General features: G+C 36.9%; 2 gene segments (V, D, J or C); both read left to right on the forward strand.

The window, feature by feature from the left end:
• The first annotated feature begins 1,436 nt into the window (after positions 1-1,436).
• LOC100935659 lies at positions 1,437-2,040 on the forward strand. The segment is given in 2 exon segments: positions 1,437-1,575; positions 1,658-2,040. Coding segments are annotated over 2 exon segments (414 nt in total).
• An 8,337-nt stretch (positions 2,041-10,377) lies between these two features.
• LOC100935595 lies at positions 10,378-10,956 on the forward strand. The segment is given in 2 exon segments: positions 10,378-10,505; positions 10,589-10,956. Coding segments are annotated over 2 exon segments (414 nt in total).
• Positions 10,957-13,708: the final 2,752 nt, after the last annotated feature.

Genomic DNA, 13,708 nt, shown 5'->3' on the forward strand with positions numbered 1-13,708 from the left:
CCATAGAATTGGCTAAACTACATTTTTATATCAACCCAAGGAACATGGCTAATCTAGAGCTTGATCATGTGGCATCAGTTGCCTTTATCATATGAGCGAGGACCCCTCTCTGTTTGATTAAGATGTTCATATTGAATAAAAGGGTAAAAAATAGAAATATTTAAAAATTTTCCCTTACAAACACTGGATGGGACAAGTTTGACAAGTTTTGTAATTTCTACTATCTGTGAACAGGATTTTAGGGTCCCCATTTTATGTTTGAAATGGAAAAACTCTACTAAGACCCTTACACTAGCATGTCTGAAATAATGATTCATGAACTCAACACTTGAAGAGAACCATCATGGACTTCTCTCTTCTACAGTCATTGAACTTTGTTCACAATTCTGTTGAGTTTTAAATTTTCCTAATTTGATAAATAAGAGAGTAAGAATAAAGAGAAAACAAATATATATTTAATTTGACTTGCATATATGATGAAAAACTCCAGAGCTATTATGGTGGCAAAAAGGGAATTGGTATTTTTTCCCCTAATTAATTGAGCCCCTGAAAATAATGACAATCTCTTAAAAAACACTAGATCTAGTTCTCTAAAAGAATAAGGACCCTGAAATAATAAACCTTTCTTTTCAAGAAAAAAAAAAGAAATAAAAGAAAGTGGATGTGAAAATGAAAAAAATGTTCCTGAATATACAACTAAATGTGCAGCAGATGGCAGCAGACCTTGCTGTTCTAGGTAATGAGAATGGTATCTGAAATCTGAGGATCATCTCAACAGAGATCTGAACCATACTTGTTCCATAAATCAGATTATTAGATCAGTGAGATCAAATAGAATATGTCCCTCTGAGGACAAAGTGTTGGAGGACACTTTCATTTTCTTAATGTGTAGTGTGACTTCTGAAGAGACTAATAGAAAGATGAGTTGCTCTGGCAAATGCAATGGTGAAATATAACTGGGACTGTGGCATCAATTATACATAAATAGAATTACATAAATTATTTATGTAATTCGACATAAAGGGAAACAAAAAGTAGAATCCAGAGGTAGTAGAGGTGCCAAAGATCAGGCCAAGAGAACATAAGAAGAAAGTGATTCCTAAGAGAGATTGAATCTGTTGGTCCTTGGAAAAAAAAGATGGTTGAGGAGCTTTGACAAGCAGAAATGGGACTAAGATTGCTGAGAAGTTTATTAGTAATACAGAATACATGTAATCCAATTGTTAATTGGGTGATATGGGATTATTGACACTGAGTTAAAACCATCAGCTCTGGGAGTCTCAGTATCACCAACATTTCCCAGTGCTTTGGAACCAGCCCTAGGTGAACTTTGTCTCTGAAGTTCAGGAAAGGGACTTCTTCCTGGGAGGAAGAAGGTGCTTTTCATCTTTTTGAGTAAAACAAGACATGCAAATTGGGTCCCTCCCAACTAGGATGAAAAGCAGCCCCAAACCTGAACCTGTATCTAAGGGACACAAGCTCAAGCTCTTTGTGTCCTTCTGTGCAGAGGACTAATCTAGAAACTCACCATGAAATTTAGATTGAACTGGATTTTCCTTCTGACTTTTTTCCAAGGTAGTTTGATGGAAAGGGAGGACAATATGAAGCAGTGACTTAATGTGACTATTGACTTTAATGCAATGTCTCTGTGTTTCAGGTATCCAGTGTGATGTGCAGCTGGTGGAATCTGGGGGAGATGTGGTTCAGCCTGGAGGATCTCTGCGTCTCTCCTGCAAGGCTTCTGGATTTACCTTCAGTAACTACTACATGCACTGGGTCCGCCAGGCTCCAGGGAAGGGACTAGAATGGGTTGCAATAATAAATACTGATGGAAGTAGTACATACTATGCAGACTCTGTGAAAGGTCGATTCACCATCTCCAGAGATAATGGCAACAACATGCTATATCTACAGATGAATTCTCTCAATACTCAGGACACAGCTGTATATTACTGTGCAAGAGACACAGTGAGGAAAAGGAATGTAAGACTAGACAGAAACTTCCCCTGCCAGGAGATGAGATGAGGCCAGAAGGAGGTTGAGTTCATGATGTACAGAATACAGGATTTCTAGATTCAGAAATAGGTGTAAGAATGAACCTGAGCCACTTCTTTCTATCAATGGCCTGTATGGTTTTTTTCTTCTCTCCCAGGAGAAAGCAACTTTTTCAATAAGTAGTTGTCATTCTCAATGTCTCTCATTCTCAACCCTATCCCACATTCAGTCAGTAGTTAGGTCCTGTCAATTCTGCTTTCATCACACATCTTGTTTACTCTCCCTTTTCTTCTCAGATACTGAGTTAGGCCCTTTGTAGGTCACACCTACACTATTATGTTAAACTGATGGTTGTTCTCCCAGCCTCAGTAGTCTTTTTTTCACCTCAGACTTTATTAAATTCAGCTTTTAAAATTATGTTCCTAAAGCACAGATCTGACCATTTTCTCCAAATTCCATAGACTCTGGATTACCTTCAGGATAAAACTTAAAATCCTCTTTGGCTTTTAAATCTATTAATAGTTTGGCCTCGTTCTTTCTCTCCTATCTTATTCTATTTTCCACAAATTCAGCAATTTGGTGTCTTTCACCTCTTTTTGTTTCTTTTACAGGAGATTCCATCTCCCTACTTTTTGCATTTTCAGCAGTTGGAATTCTCTTTCTCATCCCTATGCCCCCTCCCTTTTTCAAATCTCATCTAAATTCATCACCCTCCTTTCTCTGTCCTCTCTAATTCTGGTATATCCAATATAATCTGCATGCATATTTTTTGTGCTTAGTTATTTTCATTTTATCTCCCTGAATTGGATTGCTCTCCTTAAGAAGAGAGATTTTTTTTTTTGCCTTTTTAAAAAATCTCCTGTACTTAGCACCATAGTTGGCTTGCAGTAAGTAAATAGTTGTTGATGATTTGACCTTTCAATTCTTCCTGAATGAGAATTGCTGAGAACAGACCATAGTCTTTTCATGATCTCCATGTTATACACATGATGAGTAATTTCTCTGATATTTTAATACATGAAACACAAAAATAGTCCTATGGGGTATAACAAATTATGAAGTATTATTGCAAGTCAAATTTAACAAAAGGATAAATTAAGACACATTTCTCTAGGCAAGATAACATTCTAGTATTGGGGCTGGTAACTAAGAATAAGATGGATCAGTTACTGCCTCAGTCTCCAGTCAAAAGTTCCAAGCAAAAGAATTGCTGCTCTTTTATAGGTTTAGTGATTACAAAACAAAGAACAGAACATAATAGATGATATTTTGATCTTGAGGGTAACATGATTGGTTATATAGATGAGATTTGGAGAACAATATAATTGAAGTTGGAAATAGTGGCTGATAACAAACCTCCTCTTCTCTTTCCCATCACTTCTAAGAAGTGATTATTGACTAAATCCACTTCAGAGTCCAAGAATTTCTGGAATGCTAAGCCAAACATCACTGAAAGATAACTTGGTGATGTAATTTTATTAGGTTGAACTTCCTAGGACAGATCATATACCTGAGGATTAGTAGAATTCCTTGAGGCAAAAATATAATAGTGGTTAGCAATAGAATTGTATTTCTAAACTTAACCCATTAGAATTTAGTTGAATTCTGAACCACATTTCAAGACAGAAACTAAGTAGTCAATATCAGAATAAAATCAATTAATTGTAAATAGGGTCAATAAGAAAATGATACAAGATCCATTTTAATTTTCTGAGTATTATGTGCATTCAGTGATTTCACATGCAGTATGTGTGACATATAAAAAGTTTGAGACATAGTTTCTCAGTAATTAATCATTTTATTAAAATACTAGTATATTATTAATAAAAGGATGGCCATTTGGCCATCTCTCTTAGATCAAAGACCCCTTATGGGCCCCACTCAATGCTTATAGACTCATGGAAAAGTGGGTGTTCATGACCCTATTTACAACTGGTTCTGCTTACTTTACTCATCATTTTATGCAAGACTTTTCATGCCTTTATGAATTGAATTTTTAATCTGACCATATTTTTAGGTAGAATTTTGAAGATGGAGATATTCTGTGAATTGTTGTTTTGGCGTGATGTGATGATTATTTTCAAATATAATTTCTCTTTGCAGGTAATCAGTATGATGTTATTTGCTGGAGTTTGGTGGAGATGTGAGACAGTCTGAGGTGTCTCTTGATCCTTTTCTGTAAAGCTTCTTGTAAAGATTCATGTTCAGTGATTACTGGATGCACTGGATCTGTCAGACTGCAGGGAACAGAATGAGATGGGTCTCAGTTATTAAGAATGAAGGCAGTGAAAAATACTATGGAGACTCCACGAAAGGCTGATTCACATTCTCCAGGGACAAAGGCATATTGCATCTCCAAATGAATTTCTTTACAGTTGAAGACATAGCTACTTATTACTGTCCAAAAGACATGATGAGAGGAAAGAGTATGACATCATAAATAAGCTCCTTCAAGGACGCTTTGAGGATACTGACTTGGAGAGGGAGTTTAGGAACATGTGATGCCAAGGAGTCTACTTTCAGAGTTTATAGTATCCTCTTCTCTTCCAGTCAACAACTTTTCCAGGGACCCTCATGTAGACATGCTTTTTTTCTGAGAATAATTATTTCCTGTTCCTTCCCTTTTCCATCCTTCTCTTTCAGAAAGCATCCATCCATTCCAAAGTTTGTATCTTCTTCTTTAAAATTTATGTTGTACACTGATGGTCATATGTTTGCTGGAAGCCATCAGATAATTGCATTAAATGGCTGGTCCAGTTTTGGAGCTGAAACAGACCTCTGGGGGTTTCTAGTCTAAGTCTCATTAGGAGAAAACTAAAACTAAGAGAATTGAAATAACTCTTCCTAGCTCAGAATAGTAGTATTTATCAGAAGTAGAATTTGAATCTAAGTCATTTGATTCCAGACCTAGTGCATTTTTAATTACTCCACACATAAAAGAGAAAATAAACTTTTGGTTAGCCAAAAGAGTATTGGTGAGAATCTAATTTGCTCAAAAGAAATTGAGAGGTTATGATAAGCTACAAAGACTATATAATAGAAGCTTTCTTTCTAAATTTCATGGAAGTAGAAGTAGAGGGGTAGTTTTTTGGTGGTGAGTTTAAATGAAGAATCGATTAACTGATAAATAGTTTAATAATTCCCTCAAATCATAAAAAAATTAAACCACTCAACTCTAGACCATCAGAAATTTGCTCTCATTAAAAATGAGTTAGTGGTATTAGGAGTAGGATGAGGGAAACCTTGGTAAGTAGAGATCTAATTTATCTTTTTTTAATGGCAAATCTCCTTCTTATTATTTCCGCTGCATATACCAGAAGCCCATTCAGGCTGAGAAAAATTCTGGAAAATCACATCCCTGGGATGCCTGAAGGCAGGAAATGGAAAAATTTGTGTTGGGTATATCTAAGACAGATTAGTCAGCTTTCCTATTTAATCAAACTACTAACTGCTGACCACTGTAATAGCTGGACAACTTTTTGCTATCTTTCTTGTCTATATCTAAAATAGAACAGCAAAGGATTTCTTTACTTGTCTTAATGATATGGGATTAAGATTATCATTTTATAGCTGTATTATTATTAATTTGACTGTATTATTATTAATTATGATTAAATGAGATTTTTATCAGGGCAATACAAAATTTTCTTTCCCCATGGAAATTCTACTTTTGCTCAACTTCATATAAACATATATTTTAACATATAGAGTGTAAATCAACTTTGTAGTTCCTTCTATCTTCTCATTCCACTACCTCAAAGTAGTGTGTTAGAATGTTCTAACACTGAATCTTCTGTCTTTTCTCACTATTAGGGAACATGATGTTATTAAAATTCTTATTTTTTTAAATTTAGCTCTCCCTCTTGAATGACATAGTTTAGAAAAAATTCTGCTCTATTCTCTCCTGATAAGAATTCTTCCATGCTATGATATTATTAGCCTCATTTTCATGGTATCAAAAATACTCTTCTGTGGTAATATTTGTTAATGGTTTCTTTTAGCATTTCATTTTTGGCATCACGTGTGAATTTTCCTGCTTTTCACCCTGCTCATGATAGCAGGAAGTGCTTTTTGGTTCCCAAGGATTTCACTCTCAAAAGTTTCAGGAAAAATTTCCACTTATTTCTTGCCCAAAATGCATATCCTTTCTCTTTATTTTAAGTTCATCAGTTCTCTGGTTGAGATTAGAGGTAGGTTTCATTTTTAGTTGTCTGGATTCTTATTGTACATAATATTTTGGCCCAATTCTAAAGTCCTTCAAAATTATTTTTCTCTACAATGTTGCTATCATTGTATAAATTATTCTCCTAGTGCCACTCACTTCTTTCTAGAGCAGTTCAGAAATATACCAGTTTTCTCTGAATCTGTCCATCTTCATTCCCTCCTGTGTAATAATAATATTCCATGATTTATACCATGATTTATTTACTATAACAGATTTTTGAAATCTTAACCCCTAGGGACTGGAAATCTATAGCAAGGACATGATTAGAACGTCAACAAAACTTGTGGCTCTCTGAATATAGTGAGCTCTGTAGGATACAAGCCCAATGAAATAGTCATAGTGGAGTTCATCCTACAATCACCTGTGACCAATTAACAGGTGTAGGATCTTATGCTGAAATTTCAGTACAGATTAATTACCCCTTAGCAGCTTATGGGCATATTTCTGCTGCTGCTATCAAAGCATGGACTTCTCTTCCCAATAAAAACGATAAGGGTAAAGCCTTCACAGAAATAACACAAGGGCCAAATGAACCCTTGCTGATTTTGTAGGATGTCCATAGACAGCTGTCATATGAACTAATGGTGAAAATGCAGTAACAGATATTATGATAAGGCAACTTGCTAAAGAAAATGCTAATGAAGTTTGAGAAGAATTATCTTAGGAGTACACAAAGATGCTCCTTAAGAGGAGCTCATTAGGTGCCGTGCTGGGCACAAATGCCTTTTGTGGCCAGGCTATGATGCAGACTTCCCCATATCCCAACTTGAAAAGACAGGGTCCCTTTTGGCAAGGGACTTCCAGAGAGACTCGTCAATGCTTTCAATGTGGTAAAGTAGGACATCTGAAAGCTCAATGTTGGCATAGAGACAGATTGAGAAAACAGGATGGGAGAACAAGCCCCAAAACCCCATGTCCAAATTTCAACAGAGACTCAGAATGTAGACTGATTCAGGGAAATAGGATGAGAGGCCCAGCCCCAAGGTGCAAGACAAAAAACACTTGGAGCCTGATGGCAACCAATGCTACACACAGAGAGTGCCTAGAAGTCCAGTACCCAGACATGACCTATCAGCCAGGAAGCCATATGATGGGATAAAGGGGATTACACAATCAACCAGCCAGAAAGCAACCTGATGGGAGAAAGGGATTACAATTGGGGAGAATAGAATTGTATGCAGCTGGGACAACTGAGATACCTCCTGGAGAGGGGAAATCTGTTCCTCTCCAGCCTATGGATCCCTTGCCTCCAGGCACAGTAGGCTTGACCATTTCACCTCCTGAGAGCACTACAAAACAGTGTCCATCCACACACTGATGTGGGAAACTGGGGAATGTGTGGATAATATCCTAGTCACTAATACAGGTAGACAATGTGTGATTTATCAAGCAGGAGAAGTAGTAGCTTCAGGTTTACTGATACAGACTCCTAATAAGCAATCTGGTGATAATCTCCCAAATCCTGACTCCAAGCAGCAGAATCCAGGAATATACTGGACAGCAGCTGTGACAGCTGACCGACCTATGCTCACTATCTATATAAATGGAATACCATTAGAAGGATTGGTAGACACAGGTGCACATTGTACAGTCATTAGAGGTGCCAACTGGCCCAGTCACTGAACAAAGATTAAGGCAGACACCTACATGCCTGGCTTTGGAGGATTAATAGCAGCTGAAGTTAGTGCTACCCCTTTAAAGTGGACTTTTGAAGATGAAACAGGAGTTTTTACTCCTTTTATAGTTGAAAAAATCCCCATCAATCTGTGGGGAAGAGACATTTTACAACAATTAGGGTTAAAAATGTGTACCCCGGTTTTTAAGGCAGGGCTGCTGTTGAAGGTTTGCCAACAGTTTCACCTGTTCCTATCCAGTAGAAAACTGATACACCAGTGTGGCATACCCTTTAATCCTCAAGGACAGGTAAAAGTAGAGAGGAGAAACAGAGACATTAAGACACTCCTCCAAAAAGGAAAGAAAGGGGAGCCACAGTTAACCCTAGAGAACTTCTAAATCTAGCTGTTTATACTATTAATTTCTTGATTTTTGACAAAGATGCACTGGCCCTGGCAGACAGGATTGATAACCCACTGGAAGAGCAGTGTCCAGTGTGAGCAGCTCCACTAACTTTAGATAATCACCAGGTGATGTGGAGAGACCCAGAAAGTGGTGAATGGAAGGAACCAGATAGGTTAACTGCTTGGGGGAGAGGGTTTGCTTGTATCTCCACAGGTAAAGAAGGAATCAGATGGTTGCCAACAAGCCATATTTGCCTTGTCCATCGCAGAGAGACAAAAGAGAAGACCCAAGAAACATTGGATGGTTCTGTTGATTTTTAATGTAGTATTCCCTTTTTGGTCTGCTCTTCTAAGTCACTTTGACAGTATGGGTACAATAACTAAGTAGCTTGTGGGCCTTAAGAAGTTATGGACCCAAACCAGGTGACAAAATTAGTTCAAAGCAAAGACAAAGGTTATCACATGAACCTATAAACATGAGGCACACTTTCTCACAGATACATACAGAGTCAGTGGGAAGAGTGGGAGTAAGCTAGCTGCAAGATACATATAAGGAATATATATGGCCAACCCCACTCGTCTCTTCCACTGACTTCCTTTTTCTTATTGTAAAATTTCCATGTTATTTTTATGGAAACTTTAAAGGATCTTGTTAGGTAGATCTTACAATTGTATTTCCTGGACCTGCTTTTCTCTTTGTCTCAACTTTTGACAACAAAACTGACTCTCCATCTATTAACCATAGAATTGGCTAAACTACATTTTTATATCAACCCAAGGAACATGGCTAATCTAGAGCTTGATCATGTGGCATCAGTTGCCTTTATCATATGAGCGAGGACCCCTCTCTGTTTGATTAAGATGTTCATATTGAATAAAAGGGTAAAAAATAGAAATATTAAAAAATTTTCCCTTACAAACACTGGATGGGACAAGTTTGACAAGTTTTGTAATTTCTACTATCTAGTTTTCCATTTCAAACAAGCAGTCATGAACTCATCCTCCTTCTGGCCTCATCTCATCTCCTGGCAGGGGAAGTTTCTGTCTAGTCTTACATTCCTTTTCCTCACTTTGTCTCTTGCACAGTAATGGTCGATTCACCATCTCCAGAAATAATGGCAAAAATCTACTAATGAATTCTCTCAATACTCAGGACACAATTTTCCCTTACAAACACTGGATGGGACAAGATTGAGAAGATTTGTAATTTCTACTATCTGTGAACAGGATTTTAGGGTCCCCATTTTATGTTTGAAATGGAAAAACTCTACTAAGACCCTTACACTAGCATGTCTGAGATAATGATTCATGAACTCAACATTTGAAGAGAAACAATGAAATAAAAGAAAGTGGATGTGAAAATGAAAAAAATGTTCCTGAATATGCAACTAAATGTGCAGCAGATGGCAGCAGACCTTGCTGTTCTAGGTAATGAGAATGGTATCTGAAATCTGAGAATCATCTCAACAGAGATCTGAAACATACTTGTTCCATAAATCAGATTATAAGATCAGTGAGATCAGATAGAATATGTCCCTCTGAGGACAAAGTGTTGGAGGAAACTTTCATTTTCTTAATGTGTAGTGTGACTTCTGCCGAGACTAATAGAAAGATGAGTTGCTCCGGTAAATGCAATGGTGAAATATAACTGGGACTGTGGCAAAAATTATACATAAAGAGAATTACATAAATTATTTATGTAATTCGACATAAAGTGAAGCAAAAAGTAGAATCCAGAGGCAGTAGAGGTGCCAAAGATCAGGCCAAGAGAACATAAGAAGAAAGTGATTCCTAAGAGATATTGAATCTGTTGGTTCTTGGAAAAAAAAGATGGTTGAGGAGCTTTGACAAGCAGAAATGGGATTAAGATTGCTGAGAAGTTTATTAGTAATACAGATTACATGTAATCCAATTGTTAATTGGGTGATATGGGATTATTGACACTGAGTTACAACCATCAGCTCTGGGAGTCTCAGTATCACCAACATTTCCCAGTGCTTTGGAATCAGCCCTAGGTGAACTTTGTCTCTGAAGTTCAGGAAAGGGACTTCTTCCTGGGAGGAAGAAGGTGCTTTTCATCTTTTTGAGTAAAACAAGACATGCAAATTGGGTCCCTCCCAACTAGGATGAAAAGCAGCCCCAAACCTCAACCTGTATCTAAGGGACACAAGCTCAAGCTCTTTGTGCCCTTCTGTGCAGAGGACTAACCTAGAAACTCACCATGAAATTTAGATTGAATTGGATTTTCCTTCTGACTGTTTTCCAAGGTAGTTTGATGGAAAGGGAGGGACAAGATGAAGCAGTGACTTAATGTGACTATTGACTTTAATTCAATGTCTCTGTGTTTCAGGCATCCAGTGTGATGTGCAGCTGATGGAATCTGGGGGAGATGTGGTTCATCCTGGAGGATCTCTGCGTCTCTCCTGCAAGGCTTCTGGATTTACCTTCAGTAACTACGCCATGCACTGGGTCCGCCAAGCTTCAGGGAAGGGACTAGAATGGGTTGCAGAAATAAGTAGTAGTGGAAGTAGTACATATTATGCAGACTCTGTGAAGGGTCGATTCACCATCTCCAGAGATAATGGCAACAACATGCTACATCTACAGATGAATTCTCTCAATACTCAGGACACAGCTGTATATTACTGTGCAAGAGACACAGTGAGGAAAAGGCATGCGAGACTAGACAGAAACTTCCTCTGCCAGGAGATGAGATGAGGCCAGAAGGAGGTTGAGTTCATGATGTACAGAATACAGGATTTCTAGATTCAGAAATAGGTGTAAGAATGAACCTGAGCCACTTCTTTCTATCAATGGCCTGAATGGTTTTTTTCTTCCCTCCCAGGAGAAAGCAACTTTTTCAATAAGTAGTTGTCATTCTCAATGTCTCTCATTCTCATTGCTATCCCACCTTCAGTCAGTAGTTAGGTCCTGTCAATTCTGCTTTCATCACACATCTTGTTTACTCTCCCTTTTCTTCTCTGATACTGAGTTAGGCCCTTTGTAGGTCACACCCACACTATTATGCTACACTGATGGTTGTTCTCCCAGCCTCAGTAGTCTTTTTTTCACCTCAGACTTTATTAAATTCAGCTTTTAAAATTATGTTTCTAAAGCACAGATCTGACCATTTTCTCCAAATTCTATAGACTCTGGATTACCTTCAGGATAAAACATAAAATCCTCTTTGGCTTTTAAATCTATTAATAGTTTGGCCTCGTTCTTTCTTTCCTATCTTATTCTATTTTCCACAAATTCAGCAATTTGGTGTCTTTCACCTCTTTTTTGTTTCTTTTACAGGAGATTCCATCTCCCTACTTCTTGAGTTTTCACCAATTGGAATTCTCTTTCTCCTCCCTATCTCCTGCCGCTTTTGGCTTTTTTTCAAATCTCATCTAAATTCATCACCCTCCTTTCTCTGTCCTCTCTAATTCTGGTATATCCAATATAATCTGCATGCATATTTTTTGTGCTTAGTTATTTTCATTTTATCTCCCTGAATTGGATTGCTCTCCTTAAGAACAGAGATTGTTTTTTTTTTTTTGCCTTTTTAAAAAATCTCCTGTACTTAGCACCATAATTGGCTTGCAGTAAGTAAATATTGTTGATGATTCGACCTTTCAATCCTTCCTGAATGAGAATTGCTGAGAACAGACCATAGTCTTTTCATGATCTCCATGTTATACACATGATGAGTAATTTCTCTGATATTTTAATACATGAAACACAAAAATAGTCCTATGGGGTATAACAAATTATGAAGTATTATTGCAAGTCAAATTTAACAAAAGGATAAATTAAGACACATTTCTCTAGGCAAGATAACATTCTAGTATTGGGGCTGGTAACTAAGAATAAGATGGATCAGTTACTGCCTCAGTCTCCAGTCAAAGGTTCCAAGCAAAAGAATTGCTGCTCTTTTATAGGTTTAGTGATTACAAAACAAAGAACAGAACATAATAGATGATATTTTGATCTTGAGGGTAACATGATTGGTTATATAGATGAGATTTGGAGAACAATATAATTGAAGTTGGAAATAGTGGCTGATAACAAACCTCTTCTTCTCTTTCCCATCACTTCTAAGAAGTGATTATTGACTAAATCCACTTCAGAGTCCAAGAATTTCTGGAATGCTAAGCCAAACATCACTGAAAGATAGCTTGGTGATGTAATTATATTAGGTTGAACTTCCTAGGACAGATCATATACCTGAGGATTAGTAGAATTCCTTGAGGCAAAAATATAATAGTGGTTAGCAATAGAATTGTATTTCTAAACTTAACCCATTAGAATTTAGTTGAATTCTGAACCACATTTCAAGACAGAAACTAAGTAGTCAATATCAGAATAAAATCAATTAACTGTAAATAGGGTCAATAAGAAAATGATACAAGATCCATTTTAATTTTCTGAGTATTATGTGCATTCAGTGATTTCACATGCAGTATGTGTGACATATAAAAAGTTTGAGACATAGTTTCTCAGTAATTAATCATTTTATTAAAATACTAATATATTATTAATAAAAGGATGGCCATTTGACCATCTCTCTTAGATCAAAGACCCCTTATGGGCCCACTCAGTGCTTATAGACTCATGGAAAATTGGGTCTTCATGACCATATTTACAACTGGTTCTGCTTACTTTTTTTGTCATTTTCTGCAAGACTTTTCATGCCTTTATGAATTGAATTTTTAATCTGACCATATTTTTAGGTAGAATTTTGAAGATGGAGATATTCTGTGAATTGTTGTTTTGGCTTGATGTGATGATTATTTTCAAATATAATTTCTTTTTGCAGGTAATCAGTATGATGTTATTTGCTGGAGTTTGGTGGAGATGTGAGACAGTCTGAGGTGTCTCTTGATCCTTTGCTTTTTTTTTTTTCATTTTTTCCCCTTTTGATCTGATTTTTCTTGTGCAGCATGATAAATGTGGAAATATGTTTAGAAGAATAACATGTATTTAACTTTTATTGGATTAAGTGCTATCTAAGGGTGGAGGGGAGCGAGCGAGAGAAAAGGAGAAACATTTGGAACACAAAGTATTGCAAGAGTCAATACTGAAAAGTTTTTGCATATATTTTCAAAAAGAAAAAGCTATTATTTAAGAAAAAAGTGACAAAACACTCCCCCCCCCCCATATCTGACTATTTCCCTCAAATTTCAGGGATTCTTTATTACTTCCAGGATAAAATATAAAATTCTATTTGTTTTTTATCCTTTCATAGCTTGCTCCTTTCCTATCTTTCCCATCTTATTCTTCCACAAATTCAGCAATTCAGTAACACTGGCCTCCTTGCTATTCCCTTCATATGAGATTCCATCTCCGTATTCCACATGCTTTCACTGGCTGGAGTTCTTTTCCTCCTCATTCTTGCCTCCTGTCCCTTTTGGCTCTTTCTCAAGTCTCACCTTGCCTCATTCCTTTCTGCTTCGCCTTTAATTCCAGTATCTTTGTGCTGAAT

This window comes from Sarcophilus harrisii, chromosome 2 (genome assembly GCF_902635505.1).
Source record: "Sarcophilus harrisii chromosome 2, mSarHar1.11, whole genome shotgun sequence".
NCBI classification, from domain to species: domain Eukaryota; kingdom Metazoa; phylum Chordata; class Mammalia; order Dasyuromorphia; family Dasyuridae; genus Sarcophilus; species Sarcophilus harrisii.